The sequence below is a fragment of the Melanerpes formicivorus genome, unplaced genomic scaffold, assembly GCF_026170545.1.
Source record: "Melanerpes formicivorus ecotype bairdi unplaced genomic scaffold, bMelFor1.0.p_v2 SCAF_56, whole genome shotgun sequence".
NCBI lineage: Eukaryota > Metazoa > Chordata > Aves > Piciformes > Picidae > Melanerpes > Melanerpes formicivorus.
The window spans coordinates 239,080-256,878 of NW_027142408.1; the positions used below are offsets into that span (position 1 = coordinate 239,080).

General features: G+C 65.5%; 1 protein-coding gene across 1 annotated transcript in view; it reads left to right on the plus strand.

The window, feature by feature from the left end:
• Positions 1-17,799, plus strand: part of PLEC (plectin) — a 75,736-nt gene that overhangs the window by 18,672 nt on the left and 39,265 nt on the right. Inside the window, 25 exon segments of the mRNA XM_068161039.1 lie at positions 106-225; positions 771-866; positions 1,406-1,533; positions 2,578-2,671; positions 2,748-2,902; positions 3,687-3,783; positions 3,785-4,018; positions 4,616-4,693; positions 5,367-5,528; positions 5,823-5,849; positions 5,851-5,928; positions 6,442-6,537; positions 6,624-6,749; positions 7,366-7,518; positions 7,832-7,986; positions 8,503-8,629; positions 8,725-8,908; positions 9,324-9,481; positions 10,236-10,414; positions 10,976-11,114; positions 11,422-11,778; positions 12,342-12,425; positions 12,567-12,671; positions 12,845-12,943; positions 14,228-17,608. Coding sequence (XP_068017140.1) covers positions 106-225; positions 771-866; positions 1,406-1,533; positions 2,578-2,671; positions 2,748-2,902; positions 3,687-3,783; positions 3,785-4,018; positions 4,616-4,693; positions 5,367-5,528; positions 5,823-5,849; positions 5,851-5,928; positions 6,442-6,537; positions 6,624-6,749; positions 7,366-7,518; positions 7,832-7,986; positions 8,503-8,629; positions 8,725-8,908; positions 9,324-9,481; positions 10,236-10,414; positions 10,976-11,114; positions 11,422-11,778; positions 12,342-12,425; positions 12,567-12,671; positions 12,845-12,943; positions 14,228-17,608 — 6,612 coding nt within the window.

The following is a 17,799-nucleotide window of genomic DNA, read 5'->3' on the forward strand; positions in this document are numbered from 1 at the left end:
GGAGCTGAGGGTGCTAAGCTGGGGGCCCTGGTCTGGCGGTGCCAGACCCAGGGGATCAGGCCGGGGGTGGCAAGGCAGGTACCCACGCGTGCCCACTGCCCACAGGAGCTGCAGCTGCGCTGGCAGGAGTACTACGAGGTGGTGACGGCGCTGCTGCGGTGGCAGCGCCAGCACACGGTGCAGTTCGAGGAGCGTCGCTTCCCTGCCAGCTACGAGGAGGTGGAGGTGAGGCCGTGGTGCCGCCGCGCCTTGGCACCCCATGAAAGGTGCCGCTGCCCGGGAAGGGGCTTGGCCGGGGCCCAGTTGGGTGCCGGCCGAAGTGTGGGCTGGGCTCACGCCGCGGCGAGTCCTTGCGGCGCGGGCAACCCCGGGCTGGCAGGGCTCCAGCTGCGGTGCCACCTCGCCGCGCTGGGAGCTGGGAGCTCCAACTGCAGCCCTGGCACCGCTCATCTCGGTGCCAGGTCCATCCCGGTGCCAGGTGGATCCATCCAGCCTGTCCGTGGGGCGCTGTGGGAGTCGAGGGGCTGCGTGCTGTGGCAGTGCCGTGGCGGAGCTGCGTGTCGGGGGCGGGGGGGCCCCTCTGACTCAGCCCTTCCAGCCCCGGCGTGACTCACGCTGGCAAACACCAGCTGCCAGCTCCCACCCGGCCCCTTCCTTCCTGCCCGCTTCGCACGCACCGAACCCGGGGGGGATGGGGGGCGCCGCCAGAGCCGGGGGGGCCTGGCACTGGGGGTCCCGCTGCCCCCTCAGCTGCAACCCCCCTCCGGCAGATCCTCTGGCGCCAGTTCCTGAAGTTCAAGGAGACGGAGCTGCCTGCCAAGGAGGCCGACAAGAACCGTGCCAAGGCCATCTTCCAGAGCCTGGAGGTGCGCGGGCACGGCAGTGAACTGGGGGTCCCAGGGCTCTGGGAGATCCCATGGGTCTGGGGTCTTGGGGTGCTGGGGGGAAACTGGGGGTCCTGTGGCACTGGGAGGTCCTGGGGATCCCAGGGGTCCTGGGGTGCTGGGTGGAATGGAAGGTCCCAAGGGGTTTGGGGGACCCAGGGGTGCTGGGGTTCTTGGGGCACTGAGAGGTCCTGAGCGTCCCACGGTGCTGGGGGTGTCCTGGGGGTCCCAGGGCTATGGGGAGTCCTCGAGGTCCAGGATCTTGGGGTGCTGGGAGGGAACTGGGGATTCGGGGGGGGGGGGGGGGGAAGGAGTTTGGGGGTCTCAAGGGACTGAGAGTCCCCTGTGGGTCCCAGTGTGCTGGGAGATCCTGGAGGGCTCGGGGGGTGGGGGGGGCGGGGGGCGGAACTGGGGGTACCAGGGTTCTGGGGGTCGCATGGGGCTAAGAGGATCTGGGGGTGCCAAGGGTGTGTGGGGCTCTGGGGGTACCAGCTGCAAGTTGTGATGTTTGGGGGTCACAGGGTGCGGTGCAGTCGGGGCAGCTGAAGGTGCCCCCCGGGTACCACCCGCTGGACGTGGAGAAGGAATGGGGGCAGCTGCACGTGGCCGTGCTGGAGCGGGAGAAGCTGCTGCGGGCAGAGTTCGAGAGGCCAGTGCCAACTGCGGGCACGGGGGCGGGCACCGGGATGGGCACAGGAGTGGCCATTGGGATGGGTGCTGGAATGGCTACTGGGATGGGCAACAGACAGGCACTGGGGTGGGCATCGAGGCAGGCAGCAGGGCGAGCAGCAGGGCGGGCACCACGGCCGAAGCACGGGGCTGGGCTGGGTGGGGTGCCTCGGCCTCCCCCCGGCCCTGCCCGCGGAACCACCGGGGCCGTGAGTCAGCGGCTCCGGGACGCCAGCGCGGCACCGACCGGCACCGCACGGCACGGCTGGGCAAGGCTCGGCACGACGCTGGGGGGAGCGGGGTGGGAATGGGAATGGGGCGAGGAGTGGGATGGGAAAGGGAGTTGGACGGGAATGGGATGGGCAGGATCGGGTCTGGGCTGGCACCGAGCTCTGGGGTGGTGGGGGCAGGATGGATCCGGGTAGGGAGCGGGGCGGGATCAGGGATGTGTAGGGAATGGGGTTGGTGCCAGGCTGGGCGGGATCAGGGATGTGTAGGGAATGGGATTGGTGCCAGGCTGGGCGGGATCAGGGATGTGTCGGGAATGGGATTGGTGCCAGGCTGGGCGGGGTCGGGGTGGCTCAGGGAATGGGATCGGTGCCAGGAGCATACGCTGTGCTGTACAGGGACGGGCACGGTGCCAGGCTGCGGTGGGATTTGGGCTTGGTGGGATCAGGGCTGTGCACAGGCAGGATCTGTGCCCAGCAGGGATGGGATCTATGCCATGAGCATACAGAATCTGGGCTAGCACAGAGGCCCAGCTGGGTCTCAGGGCTGGAATGTCTGCCCTGTGGGGCAGGAGCTGTGCCATGGATGGGGTTGACACCCCAGGGGGCTGGGTTCATGCCCTGCATCACTGGGATGAGTGCTCCCAGGGCACAGCACCTGTGCCATGCGTGGATGGCATTGGCATGGGGTAAGATCCATGCCATGGATGGGGTTGGCATCCCAGGTAGCAGGAGCTGTGCCGTGTAGCCAGGGTTGGTGCTCGTGTGCCAACACCGTGCCCACGCTGTGCCCACAGGCTGGAGCGGCTGCAGCGCGTGGTCACCAAGCTGCAGATGGAGTCGGGGCTGTGCGAGGAGCAGCTCAACCAGGCCGATGCCCTGCTCCAGGCTGTGAGTGTGGGGGCACTGTGGGGGAAGGTGTGCCCATCTCTGCCGCGCTCCATGCCCTGACCATGCCCCTGTGCAGGACGTGCGGCTGCTAGCGGCGGGCAAGGCGGCGCAGCGGGCAGCAGAGCTGGAGCGGGACCTGGACAAGGCGGATGGCATGATCCGGCTGCTCTTCAATGACGTCCAGACCCTGAAGGATGGGCGGCACCCGCAGGGCGAGCAGATGTACCGCCGGTGCGTGCCCCCCGACACCCTCTGCCTGCCCTCTATCCACCCTGTACTTGCCCTCTGCCCACCCTATACCCACCTGCACCCACAGGGCGAGCAGATGTACCGCTGGTGCGTGCCCCCCTGCCAGCCTCTGCCTGCCCTCTATCCACCCTGTATTTGCCCTCTGCCCACCTTCTGCCCACCCTGTACCCACCTGCACCCCCAGGGCGAGCAGATGTACCGCCAGTGTGTGCCCCCCTGACACCCTCTGCCTACCCGCTACCCACTCTGAATTTGCTCTGTACTCGCTCTGTACCCACCTGTGCCCATGGGGCGAGCAGGTGTACCAACAGTGTCTGCCTGCTGTGCCCATTCTGTGCCCACCTACTCACCCTATGCCTGCCCTGAAACCCCCTGTACCCACCCATGCACACCTCACCCACCTTGTACCCACCTTAAACTCATCCGCACCTGTGACAGACACCCTGGCACTTGTGCCCACACCCAATGCCCTCCACATCCCTTGTGCCCTTATGTTCTGTGTGCCCACCATGCCCCTCAACTTTGCCATGCCTTCTGTGCCCTGTCTCCTATGTCTCCTAAGCCCCCCACGTCCTCTATGCTCCCAGTGCCCCCCGTGCCCACCATTCTCCCTCTGCCTGCCACATCCCCTGTGTCCACTACGTCCTTTGTGCCCTCTGTGTCTGCCGTGCTCCCCATGCCCGCCATACCCTCCACGTCCTGGCTTCCTGTGCCTCCCGAGTCCCCGGTGGCCCTGCTGAGCCCGTGCCCACCCGTGCCCCCGCAGGGTGTACCGCCTGCACGAGCGCCTGGTGGCCATCCGCACCGAGTACAACCTGCGGCTCAAGTCTGGCGCGGTGCCCGCGGCGGTGCCAGTGGTGAGCACGGGTGACGACGACGGCAGCGGTGCCCCAGCGGCCGAGGGCAGAGCTGGAGGAGGCGACGCTGCGCTACCTGCAGGACCTGCTGGCCTGGGTGGAGGACAACCAGCGGCGCCTGGCAGCGGCCGAGTGGGGCATGGACCTGCCCACTGTGGAGGCGCAGCTGGGCAGCCACCGTGGCCTGCACCAGTCCATCGAGGAGTTCCGTGCCAAGATCGACCGGGCACGGGCCGACGAGGTGGGCATCGCTGTGGGGCGACACTGGGCATGGACCCGTTCCCAGAGTGGGTGCCCACCGCGTCCCTCTTGCTTCCCTGATCTCCCCTCTACTCCTTGTGCCCACCATGCCCTTCATGCCCCCTGTGCCCCACAAGGTACCAATGTCCCTGCTACTCCCCGTGTCCCCCAAGCTCCTTCTGCCCACCATGTCCACTGTGCACCCCATGCTCCACAAGATCCTAATACCCCTATGCCCCTCTTGCTCCCCATGTAACCTGTGCCCATCCTGTCCCCTGTGCCCCCCATGCCCCACCAAATCCCAGCACCCACTATATCCCCTGTGCCCATCATGTCCCCTATGCCCCCTCATACCCCATGATCCCCATGCCCTACAAGACCCCAATGCCCTCCGTACCCTTTAAGTCCCCTGCCCATGCTCTTAGTGGGGGGGAGTGCCCAAGACCACTTTTGGGGGGCTCTAGGAGGTCCTTTGAATGAGGGTCCCTTCCCAGAGCCACTGCTAGAGGGCTCCAGAGGTCTCTGGTTGTCTCCATGGCGTTGGGGGTGTCCCCAGGGCTGTGTGGAGGTCACCACACTCACTCTTGGGTTGCACCAGGCGCAGCTCTCCCCTGGCTCCCGTGGTGCCTACCGGGAGTGCCTGGGCAAACTGGAGCTGCAGTACGGGAAGCTGCTGGTGAGGGGGCATTGAGGGGCACCAGGGGTCATGGGGGGCATGGGCAGCATTGAGGGGCAGGGGGAAGCAGTGGAGTGGGTAATGGGGGCAGCAGGGGGTAATGAGGGGCAGCTGGTTGGTGATGGAGAGGGCAGGAGGTGATGGAAGTGGGGCAGGACATGGGGAGATGGGGGGGATGATGATGATGGGGGGGCAGATGTGTGGGGGGGATGTGGAGCAATGTGGGGAGGAGGATGGTGGGGAAGGAGGGTGATGGGGGAGGAGGATGGTGGGGGAGGAGGATGGTGGGGGAGGAGGATGGCGGGGAAGGAGGGTGGTGGGGGAGGAGGGTGGTGGGGGAGGAGGATGGTGGGGGAGGAGGGTGGCGGGGGAGGAGGGTGGCGGAGGAGGAGGGTGGTGGGGGAGGAGGGTGGCGGGGGAGGAGGATGGCGGGGAAGGAGGGTGGCGGGGGAGGAGGGTGGCGGGGGAGGAGGGTGGTGGGGGAGGAAGGTGGTGGGGGAGGAGGGTGTTGGGGGAGGAGGGTGATGGGGGAGGAGGATGGTGGGAGAAGAGGATGGTGGGGGAGGAAGGTGGCGGGGGAAGAGGATGGTGGGGAAGGAGAAGGATGATAAGCCAGATGTGGGACACAGTGGGGCAGAGGGCAACGGCTCAGTGCCCCCTGTGCCCACCTCAGACCTCGTCCAAGTCACGGCTGCGGCACCTGGAGAGCCTGCAGAGCTTCGTCAGTGCGGCCACCAAGGAGCTGCTGTGGCTGAGCGAGCGTGAGGAGGAGGAGGTGACCTTTGACTGGAGCCACCACAACCCCAACATGGCAGCCAAGAAGGACAGCTACTCGGTATGGGGCAGCCTGGTACCCTGTGCCCGCTGCCGGCCTGGCGCCTGCCACCCTGAATCCTCCCCATCCCTCTGGGCTGGATGGGGGGCATAGGGTTTGGAGGTGCCCCCACAGCTGTGGCACCATGCCACCGTGTCAGTGTCACTCCCTCCTTGTGGGTGTGCCCTCCATGCCAGCTGTGCCCCCATCTCTGTTACCTCGGAGCTGGGGTGGGTGTCTTCTCTGCTGACATTGCTGGTGAGGGGCTGGTGCTGGTGGCAGCGCCAGTGCCTGAGGTGTTGCCCTCGGTGCCAGGCGCTGATGCGGGAGCTGGAGCAGCGGGGAGCGGCGGGTACAGGAGCTACAGACCACCGGCGAGAAGCTGCTGCGGGAGGAGCACCCTGGCAGGCAGACACTGGAGGTGGGCACTGCGGGCACTGAGGGGGCTGGAGGGGCTGGGAGGCCAGGGCACAGCCAGTCATGGGAATGGGATGTGGGGTGCTGGGCACTGGGACATTCCATGAGGCACAGCTTATGGAGCAGCGGGCACAGCAGAGCACTGGTGTGGGTCACAGGTATGGGGCACTGGGCACTGTGGGGCCCTCCTGTGGGGCACTCTTGTGAGGCACTGGTGTGGGGCAGTGGGCACAGCAGGGCACTGGTGTAAGTCACTGCTGTGGGGCTGTGGCAGTGCAGGCAGCTGCCAGTGCTGGGTTGGGAGCTGGCTGGTGCCAGCACTGGCATCATTGGCATCGGCAGTGCTGGGGTTGTTGGTGCCATTGCTATTGGTGGTGCCATTAGCGTTGCTAGTGTCAGTGCTGGGTGCCAGTGGTGTTGGGGGGGCTGTCGCTGATGCCACTGGCTGTGCTGGTGCCATTGGCAGTGCCACCGGCAGTATTGGTGCCGGTGCCAGTGCCCACGCCTGTGCCCGCAGGCATTCCTGGCAGCGCTGCAGACCCAGTGGAGCTGGATGCTGCAACTCTGCTGCTGCATCGAGCGGCACCTGAAGGAGAACGGCGCCTACTTCCAGGTGGGCACCGCCGGGCACAGCCAAGCAGGGCAGGGTGGGGTCGGTGCCAAGCACTGGGGTCGGTGCCAACCCCTGTGTCCCCACAGTTCTTCACCGAGGTGCAGGAGACGCAGGAGCTGCTGCGCAGGACAGAGGAGACCATGAGGAGGAAGTTCTCCTGTGACCGCGGCGTCACCGTCACCCGCCTGGAGGACCTGCTGCAGGACTGCACCGTGGGTGCCCCCACACCCCACATCTGCTGCGGGTCCCTACAGTCACCCCCAGACCCACTGTGCACCCCCAGACCCACTGCAGCTCCAGACCCATGCCAGAGCCCCAGGGTCATCCCAAGAACCGCTCTGGACCCCCCTGGGAGTCCCCAGCCCCACTGCAGCACCCCCCACGGTCACAACCAGTTCCACTGCAGACCCCCAGGGGACCCCTAGCCCCACTGTGGACCCCCAGGGTCACCCTCAGAATCACTGATCCCCCACGCCCACTGCAGACCCCAAGGGACCCCAAGTCCTGCTGCACCCCACTGCTGCAGGACTGCACCATGAGGACCCCCACCATGGCTCAGGACGCCCAGAATTATTGCAACCCCTCTCCAGTCCTACTGCAGCCCCTTCACAGGAGACCCCCAACTCCACCCCAGGGTCATCCCTGTGCTCCCTGACCCCTGTTGCTCCCTCCCCAGCCCTCTCCCCTTCCATGGGACCCCTTCTACCCATTGAGGTGACGCCTCATGCCCACCCTCATCCCTGTTGCCTCCTCCCAAGCCCCCCCCAACCCTTGCCATGGGGCTCCCCCAACCCATGGGGTTGCCCTCTGACCTTCCACTGCCCACAGGAACAGAAGGAGCAGCTGGCAGAGCTGGGGGTGCAGCTGGGGGCCCTTGCCCGCCGTGCCCAGGGCATCATTCAGCTGAAGCCACGCAGCCCTGACACCCCCCTGCAGGGCCGGCCCCCCCTGCAGGCTGTCTGTGACTACAAACAGATGGAGGTCAGAGGGGCTCTGGGGGGCACTGGCAGGGCACTGGGGGGCTCTGGGGGGCACTGGCGGGGCATCAGGAGGCTCTGGCAGGGAACTGGAGGCTGCTGCAGGACTCTGGAGGGCTTTTGGGGGCTCTGCAGGGCACTGAGGGGACAGTGGGGGGGCTCTGGGTGGAGACGGAGAAGCTCTGGGGAGCATGGGAGGGGCACTGGAGGGCATTGGAGTCACAGGGGGACTTTGGGGAGTACTGGGGATACTGGGGGCTCTGGCAGGCACAGAGGGGCACTGCTGGCAGAGAGGTGACCCTGTGATGCCCCTGCAGATCACGGTGCACAAGGGTGATGCCTGTGCCCTGCTGAGCCAGGCACAGGGGCACCGCTGGCGGGTGCAGGGCGCGGGGGGCAGCGAGGCTCTGGTGCCTTCCGTCTGCTTCCTGCTGCCCCCTCCGAACCCCGAGGCGCTGGAGGCCGTGCGCAGGTGAGACCCCAGACCCGCAGCACCCACGGGTTGACCCCAGACCCATGGGGTGAGCCCCAGACCCACACCACTCACAGGGTCACCCCAGACCCGTGGGGTGAACCCCAGACCCACACCACTCACAGGGTCACCCCAGACCCGTGGGGTGGCCCTAGATCTCTAGGGTGACCCCCATACCCATGGTGCAAACCCCAGACCTGCAGGGTGACCCTGAGACCTATGAGGTGACCCCAGACCCACAGTACCCACAGGGTGACCCCCAGACCTGCATCATCCATGGGGTTACCTCCAGCTCCTGTGCACCCCAGAGTGCCCCCCAGCCCTACAGCAGCCCCAGGGTGCCACCCCAGTGTGCCCAGCTGGTGCCACCCCCGTGTCTTCAGCTCCCCACTTTGCCATGGTGTCCCCACAGTGCCAAGGGGTCCCCTTCACCTCCTTATCCCTTGCCCCCGTCCTCATCTCCCCACACTGCTAGGGGGTGCCACCCCTCACCCCCTCCTGCTGCCCCCTGCCCAGGCTGGAGGCTTCCCACCAGCAGCTGCTGGAGCTGTGGCAGCAGCAGCACCAGGACCTGCGGTGCCTGCTGGCCTGGCAGTGCCTGCGGCGCCACATCCAGCAGATCCAGGCCTGGACCCCGCACACGGTGAGTGCCCGCTGCTGGGGGCTGGGTACCCGCTGCCGGGGGAGCCTGGGGGGTCCCACGGTGGCAGGGGTCTGACAGCTGCCTGTGCCCCCCAGTTCCGCTCGCTGCCCACAGAGGAGTGCCAGCGGGTGCTGCGGGAGCTGGATGCCTACTACCAGGAGTTCCTGCAGCTCAGCCGGGATGCAGGGGGCTTCCAGCCGGGCGAGTGCCAGCAGCTGCAGCGCGACTATGCCAGCTGCACCCAGAAGTACCAGCAGCTGCTGCGCTCCCAGGAGAAAGGTGACCCCCCTGCGCCTGGCACCCTGCCCACTGCTTGGGCTGTCCCCAAGGGCAGGGCTGATGTCCCCTGGGTGCCCCTGGGGAAGGGGCTGATCTGCCCCCCTGGGTGTCCCCGGGGATGGCGCTGGGGTTGATGTGTCCCCGTGGGTGCCCCTGGGGAAGGGGCTGATGTCCCTTGGTGTCCTTGGGTCCATGGCTGATGGCTCCCAGGTGTGCTGGGGAAGGGGCTGGTGGCTTCTGGGTGTCCCTGGGAAGAGGTTGATGTCCCTTGGGTGCCCTGGCCGTGGCTGATGTGCCGCAGTGTCCTCGGGGCTTGCACTGGGGCTGACGTTCCCTGGGTGTCCTTGGCCATGGCTGACGTCCCCTGGGTGTCCCTGTGGCTGGCACCGTGGCTGATGTCCTGCGCTGTCCCCAGGCGAGCAGGAGGAGGCGCTGTGCCGCAGCCACATCTCGCAGCTGAGGGACATTCGGCTGCAGCTGGAGAGCTGCGAGAGCCGCACGGTCACCAAGGTGCGGCTGCCCCTGGGCAAGGAGCCCGCCCGGGAGTGTGCCCAGCGCCAGAGCGAGCAGCAGGTACCCAGGCACCTGGGAGGGGGACATGGGTATCAAAAGCAGGACCTGGGCACCTAGAATTGGGACACTGGTACCCAGGATGGGGACCTGGGCACTGAGTGCAGGGACCTGGGCACTCAGAGTGGGAACATGGGCACCTAGAATTAAGGGATGTTGGCACCTAGAATGGGGACCTGGGCATCCAGAGCAGGGACGGGGACATGTGCAGCCAGAAGGGAATGTGAGCATCCATGATGGGGACATGGGTACCAAGAGCAGGGACCTGGGCACCTGGGACAGGGACGTTGGCATCCAGAATGGAGACCTGGGCACTCAGAACAGGACTCTTAGCACCCCTGGAACTCAGACCAAGAAGCTGGGCACCCAGAACAGGGACCTGGGCACAGAAAACAGGGATCTTGGCACCCAGAACAGGCATACTGGTTCCTAGAATGGAGGTTTGAGCACCCAAAATGGGGATCTCAGCCCCCAGAGCAGGGACATTGGCACCTAAGGGACCTGATCATCCAGAATAGGGACACTGGCACCCTGAACAGGGACCTAGGCACCTAGAATGGGACACTGGCATCCAGAACAGGCACTCAGTACAGGGACCTGAGCACTCAGGACAGAGACATTGGCACCTAGAATGGGACATTGGCACTGAGGTCTGGTCATCCAGCACAGGGACATTGGCACCCAGCATGGGGCTGGTGCCTGTCCACCCACCCTGGTGGCTGTGGGCAGGGGGTGAGGGCCTCTCCTGTGCCCACAGCAAATCCACCTGGAGCTGGAGGGCATCAAGAAGAGCCTGGCAAAGGTCAGCGAGCGCACGGAGCAGGTGCTGGCACAGCCTGAGCAGGTGGGCTCGGCCCCACTGCTGCGTTCTGAGCTGGAGCTCACCCTGCAGAAGATGGAGCAAGTCTACAGCCTGTCCAGCATCTACCTGGAGAAGTGAGGCTCCACCTCCTTCCTTTTTTCTCTCCTTCCTCCCTTCCCTCCTTCCCTCCTTCCCCCTCTTCCCTCCTTCCCCCTCTTCCCCCCTTCCCCCTCTTCCCCCCTTCCCTCCTTCCCTCCTTCCCTCCTTCCCTCCTTCCCTCCTTCCCCCCTTCCCCCCTTCTCTCCTTCCCTCCTTCCCCCCTTCCTTCCCCCCTTCCCTTCTGTCTGAACCCTCCAAGCCAAGAGGTTGCTCCTGAGGGAACCTCCTGGCTTCCACTTTGTGCCTGCTGCCCCTTGGCCTGGCCCTGGCCACCACTGGCAAGGGGCTGGCCCCAGCCTCTTGTCCCCTACCCTGCAGATGCTAAGAAGATTCCCTCTGAGTCTTCTCTTGCCCAGGCTCAGCAGCCCCAGGTCCCTCAAGCTTCCCTCCTCAGAGTCTTCTCAGCATCTTCCCAGCCTCCAGTGGCCTCTTTCCAATAGTTCCCAGTCTCTGCTGAGCTGGGGAGCCCAGCACTGGCCACAGGACTCCAGAGGTGGCCTCATGACAATGTCTGATGCCAAGTCCTGTACCTGCAGGCTGAAGACCATTGACCTGGTGATCCGCAGCACGCAGGGGGCAGAGGAGATGCTCAGGAAGTATGAGGAGCAGCTGAAGGATGTGCAGACAGTGCCAGCTGACCTGCAGGAGCTGGAGGCCAGCAAGGCTGAGCTGAAGGTACCCATGGGGTGGCACCATGCCAGTGGGGAGCAGGGGTGGCTACTGGGAAGCTGAGCTGGCCAGTGAGGAGCTGGGGTGGATGGTGAGGAGATGGCATGGCTGGTGAGGAGCTGAGGTGGCAGGGGGTAACATGGGTGGCTGGTGACGAGCTGCAGTGGCGGGGGGGACCCGGGTGGCCAGTGAAGAGCTGGAGTGGTTGGTGAGGAGCTGGAGTGGCAGGGGGTAACTTGGGTGGCTGGTGAGGACCTGGGGTGGCTGGGGTTGCCCCAGGTGGGCAGCGCTGACTGTGCCACGTCCACCCCAGCGGCTGCGGGCGCAGGCTGAGGGCCACCAGCCCTTCTTTAGCGCGCTGGAGACCGACCTGGGCAAGGCCACGGAAGTGAACGAGCGGCTGGTGCGGGGGCACAGCGAGCGTGACGTGGACCTGGAGCGGTACCGGGAGCGCACGCAGCAGCTGCTGGAGCGCTGGCATGCGGTGCTGGCACAGACTGAGCTGCGCCAGCGCGAGCTGGGCCAGCTGGGCCGGCAGCTGGGCTACTACCGGGAGAGCTGCGACGCCCTGCTGCAGTGGATCCGCGATGCCAGGCAGCGCCAGGAGCAGATCCAGGCCGTGCCCATCACTGACAGCAAGGCTGTGCGGGAGCAGCTGCTGCAGCAGAAGGTGGGGCCCACAGTAGGGCTGGGGATGTTGGACATTCTTGGCTGGGGTGGGGTGGCCACGAGCTCATCTGAGCACATCTGAGGGGCTAGAGCAAGTCCAGAGGTGGGTAAGGAAGCTGGTGAGATATCTGGAGAAGAAGGAGAAGGGTGTGGAAAATCTGTGAGGATCAGCTGAGGGAGCTGGGGGTGTGGAGCCTGCAGCAAAGGAGGCTGAGGGGAGACCTTGTGGCTCTCTGCAAGTCCCTAAGAGGAGGCTGCAGCCAGGTGGGGCTGAGAGCTCTTGTGCCAAGCATTGGGCCAAGAGGAAGCAGCCTCAAGTTGACCCAGGGGAGGTTGAGGTTGGCCATGAGGAAGAATTTCTGTCCGTGAGGATTGTGCAGAACTGGCCCATGCTGCCCAGGGCAGTGTTGGAGTCCCCATCCCTGGAGGGGTTTCCAAGCCATGGAGCTGTGGTGCTGAGGACCATAGTTTGGTGGTGCCCTGGAAGTGCTGGGTCACTGGTTGGACTCCATGAGCTTGGAGGTCTCTCCCACCCCATCCCACAAGTCCCTGCTTTCTCCCCAGGCTCTGCTAGAGGAGTGCGAGCGCAACAAGGAGAAGGTGGAGGAGTGCCAGCGTTATGCCAAGCAGTACATCGATGCCATCAAGGTGCCTGCCTTGGGCTGGCCTCCTTGGGGTGGGGGGTGGCTGTGGAACCAGGGAGGAGGTGGCCTGGTGCCAGCTGGCCCCAAATGACTTGGGGTGGCGCTGGTGGGATGGTGGTTGCTGAGCTGAGGACCCTCTCCACAGGACTACGAGCTGCAGCTGGTCAGCTTCAAGGCACAGGTGGAGCCGGTGGCATCTCCGGCCAAGAAGCCCAAGGTGCAGTCAGCATCTGACAGCATCATCCAGGAGGTGAGGGGGCACCTGGGGGGTCCTGCACACCTGGCAGCTCCTTCCCCGGGGTCCAGGGGCTGCAGCCCTTTGCTGGAGGGGTGGGCACAGTGGCCCTGGCAGCGCTGTGGTGCCAAGCAGCGGGTGGCAGGTGCGGTGGGCATTCTGCTGATTCTGCCCTGTGCCCCTGGCAGTACGTGGAGCTGCGGACACGGTACAGCGAGCTGACCACGCTCAGCAGCCAGTACATCAAGTTCATCACCGAGACACTGCGGCGCCTGGAGCAGGAGGAGGTACAGTGGTGGCACATGGGGTGGCAGCACGGCTCGGGCTGGCCCCCCATCACTAACACTAGCCCACGCCCTCTAACCCTGCTGCCACGCTGGTGCTGGGCATAGGGGCACTCCTGGGCAGTTCTGGGTGGCACACGGAGCTGGCTCTGGCACTGCCAGGCTCTGGCATGACTGGTGGTAGGAGGCACTTCCCAGATGCAGGTGGCGCAGGCAGCATGGCCTGGGCACGTGCCAGGCACAGTGCCTGGGCCTCTGTGTCGGTGTCCTCTCTAACTCTTGGTTTCTGCCCTGGACGTCGAGTAGCTTTGCCTCTGCAGGGGTTGGGGGCTGTGTGTGGTGGTGGGGAGCTAATGGGGGGGTTTAGAGCCAGGAGGGCTCTGGCCTCCCCGCACCAGGTACTCACCCTCTGCGCATGCCCCCTCCCTGCAGTGCCCCCTGCCTCACCCCCTGGCACTGCCAGCAGCCTGTGCTCCCCCTGCCCACTGCACCCTCGGGAGCACCCTGTGCTGCTCACCCTCCTTCATCTGCCTCAAATCCTCGAGGGCATGAGGGGACCCAGCCCCACAGCACAGGGTCAGGCTCACTTGCATGGTACTGCCTGTGCTGGTGCCCTGCTCACAGTGTGTGTGCCATGCTCAGTTCCAGCCCTTTGGCATGCCACCAGCTGACTGAGTCACCTGGTGTGAATGGGAGCAGCTGGGGCAGCTGAGCTGGAGCTGGGATGGCTCCCATGTCACTGGGGCTATCCCAGCAGGGAAAGCTCTGCTGGCATTGCCCTGGCAGCCCTCTGGCACCTGCTCCTCTCCGTCCTGCTCGCCCTGTGCCGGATCTCTTGTTTCCCTGTGGTGATGGCTCCCAGTGCTGCGCCTCTTGCTCGGACTCCGCGTTGCCCCACAGCTGGGCTGGGCTGTTGGGCTCTGGGCATGATGGTGGCTGCACGCTGCTCATCCCCGTCGCTTTGGGCTGTTCTGATGGCTCCATCTTCTGCTGCACAGTGCCAGGCCCATTCCTGTGCTGTGCCTCGCTCCTGTCCATCTGTCTGTCCGTCTGTCTGTGCTGTGCCTGGGCCACATGGCCACATGCCTGTCCCCCATGCGCCACATGGCTCCTGAGGCTGCGTCACTGCTTGCAGCTGGGAAGGGGGCCCAGGGCCCAGGAGCCATTCCAGGGCCCGTCCTGTCTCTGAGTGGCGGTGGCCGTGCCGAGGCCGCAGCTTGGTCGCATCCCTGTGATTTGTCTTTCTCTCCCCTCTCCTATTCTCTCTGCACCCTCTTCCCCCTCCAGAAGGCCGCCAAGAAGCTGCAGGAGGAGGAGCGGCAGCGGCTGGCGGAGGTGGAGGCCCAGCTGGAGAAGCAGCGGCAGCTGGCCGAGGCCCACGCCAAAGCCAAAGCACAGGCAGAGGCAGAGGCGCAGGAGCTGCAGCTCCGCATGCAGGAGGAGGTTAGCCGGCGCCAGATGGTGGCTGTGGATGCTGAGCAGCAGAAACAGAACATCCAGCAGGAGCTGCTGCAGCTGCGGCAGAACTCAGACCACCAGATCAAGTCCAAGGTGAAGCTGATCGAGGAGGCTGAGTACAACCGCAAGAAGGTGGAGGAGGAGATCCGCCTGATCCGCCTGCAGCTGGAGAACACTGAGAAGCAGCGGGCGGGTGCTGAGACCGAGCTGCAGGAGCTGCGGGCGCGTGCTGAGGAGGCCGAGCGGCAGAAGAGGCAGGCACAGGAGGAAGCCGAGCGGCTGCGGCGCCAGGTGAAGGAGGAGAGCCAGAAGAAGCGGGAGGCTGAGGAGGAGCTGCAGCGCAAGGTGCAGGCGGAGCGGGACGCAGCCCGGGAGAAGCAGAAGGCAGTGGCGGACTTGGAGAAGCTGCGGCTGCAGGCAGAGGAGGCTGAGCGCCGCATGCGGCAGGCAGAGGCCGAGAAGGAGCGGCAGATCCAGGTGGCCCAGGAGGTGGCCCAGCGCAGCGCTGAGGCCACGCTGCAGAGCAAACGTCTCTCCTTCGCTGAGAAGACAGCACAGCTGGAGCTATCGCTGCAGCAGGAGCACAACACTGTGGCCCAGCTGCAGGAGGAGGCCGAACGCCTGAAGAGGCAGCAGCTGGAGGCTGAGCAGTCAAGGGAGGAGGCTGAGAAGGAGCTGGAGCACTGGCGGCAGAAGGCCAATGAAGCACTGCGGCTGAGGCTGCAGGCAGAGGAGGTGGCCCACAAGAAGACACTGGCACAGCAGGAGGCCGAGAAGCAGAAGGAGGACGCAGAGCGGGAGGCTCGCAAGCGTGCCAAGGCTGAGGAGTCAGCCCTGCGGCAGAAGGAGCTGGCAGAGGAGGAGCTGGAGAAGCAGCGGGAGCTGGCAGAGGGCACCGCCCAGCAGAGGCTGGCGGCAGAGCAGGAGCTGATCCGGCTGAAGGCTGAGATGGAGAATGGGGAGCAGCAGCGGCTGCTGCTGGAGGAGGAGCTGTCGCGGCTGAAGACAGAGGTGAGCGAGGCCATCCAGAAGAGGAAGGAGGTGGAGGACGAGCTGGCTAAGCTGCGGGCCGAGATGGAGGTGCTACTAGAGAGCAAGGCCAAAACAGAGGAGGAGTCACGCTCCAGCAGTGAGAAGTCTAAGCAGCGTCTGGAGGCCGAGGCCAGCAAACTGCGGGAGCTGGCCGAGGAGGCTGCCCGCCTGCGCGCCCTCTCTGAGGAGGCCAAGAGGCAGCGGCAGCTGGCAGAGGAGGAGGCCGGCCGGCAGCGGGCCGAGGCCGAGCGTATCCTGAAGGAGAAGCTGGCAGCCATCAATGAGGCCTCTCGGCTGAAGGCAGAGGCAGAGATCGCCCTGAAAGAGAAGGAGGCAGAGAATGAGCGGCTGCGGCGGCTGGCAGAGGATGAGGCCTACCAGCGCAAGCTGCTGGAGGAGCAGGCAGCCCAGCACAAGCAGGACATTGAGGAGAAGATCGCACAGCTGAAGCACTCCTCGGAGAGCGAGCTGGAGCGGCAGAAGGCTATGGTGGAGGATACCCTGCGGCAGCGGCGGCAGGTGGAGGAGGAGATCCGCGCCCTCAAGGCCAGCTTCGAGAAGGCCTCGGCTGGCAAGATGGAGCTGGAGCGGGAGCTGGGCCGCATCCGTGGTGAGGCTGAGGAGGTTCAGCGCAGCCGCGAGCAGGCAGAGCGCGAGGCCGAGCGGCAGCGAGCACTGGCGCTAGAGGAGGAGGGCCGGCGGCGGGAGGCCGAGGAGAAAGTACAGGCCATCCTGGCAGCTGAGGAGGAGGCTGGGCGGCAGCGGCGATTGGCCCTGGAGGAGGTGGAGCGGCTGAAGGCCATGGTGGAGGAGGCCCGGCGGCAGAAGGAGCTGGCAGAGAAGGAGTCAGAGCGGCAGATCCAACTGGCACGGGAGGCGGCTCAGAAGCGCATCGAGGCAGAGGAGAAGGCCCACATGGCAGCTGTGCAGCAAAAGGAGCAGGAGCTGCTGCAGACGCGGCAGCAGGAGCAGAGCCTCCTGGAGCGGCTGCGTGAGGAGGCTGAGCGGGCACGGCGGGTGGCTGAGGAGGCCGAGTTTGCCCGCAGCAAGGCTGAGCAGGATGCGGGGCTGTCACGGCAGCGTGTGGAGGAGGCTGAGAGGTTGAAGCAGCTGGCAGAGGAGGAGGCGCAGGCCAAGGCACAGGCACAGGAGGATGCGGAGAAGCTGCGAAAAGAGGCTGAGCTGGAGGCGGCCAAGCGGGCGCAGGCAGAGCAGGCGGCGCTGCGGCAGAAGCAGCTGGCAGATGCTGAGATGGAGAAGCACAAGAAATTTGCCGAGCAAACACTGAGGCAGAAGGCGCAGGTGGAGCAGGAGCTGACCAAGGTGAAGCTGCAACTCGATGAGACTGACCACCAGAAGGGCATCCTGGATGAAGAGCTGCAGCGGCTGAAGGAGGAGGTCACCGACGCCGTCCGGCAGAAGGCGCAAGTGGAGGAGGAGCTCTTCAAGGTGCGGGTGCAGATGGAGGAGCTAGCGAAGCTGAAGAGCCGCATTGAGGAGGAGAACAAGGCACTGATCCTCAGGGACAAGGACAACACGCAGAAGTTCTTGGCAGAGGAGGCTGAGAAGATGAAGCAGGTGGCGGAGGAGGTGGCCCGTCTGAGCGTGGAGGCACAGGAGGCTGCCCGCATGCGGCAGCTGGCTGAGGATGACCTGGCACAGCAGCGGGCGCTGGCCGAGAAGATGCTGAAGGAGAAGATGCAAGCGGTGCAGGAGGCCACACGGCTGAAGGCTGAGGCTGAGATGCTGCAAAAGCAGAAGGACCTGGCGCAGGAGCATGCCAAGCGGCTGCAGGAGGACAAGGAGCAGATGCAGCAGCGCCTGGCTGAGGAGACTGAGGGCTTCCAGAAGACACTGGAGGCTGAGCGCCGGCGGCAGCTGGAGATCACTGCCGAGGCTGAGCGCCTCAAGCTGCACGTGGCCGAGATGAGCATGGCCCAGGCCAAGGCTGAGGAAGAGGCCAAGAAGTTCAAGAAACAGGCAGAGGAGATCAGCCAGAGGCTGCACCAAACTGAGCTGTCCACACAGGAGAAGATGACACTGGTGCAGACACTGGAGATGCAGCGGCACCAGAGCGACCAGGATGCTGAGAAGCTGCGGCAGGCCATCACTGAACTGGAGCAGGAGAAGGAGAAGCTGAAGCAGGAGGCAGCGCTGCTGCAGCAGAAGGCAGAGGAGGTACTAGACTGCAGGTGCTGTGGTGGTGGCAGTGACCTCGGGAGAACTTCCCCCACCCCAGCTGCCCTGAACCTGTGTCCTGGGTACATGGGGGGCTGGTGCTGTGCTGGCCAGGTTCTGGAGCGCTGAAGCTGGCTGCTGGCACCTGCTGGGGTCTTGGTGAGTGACTGCTTGTGGGGCAGGACACCAAC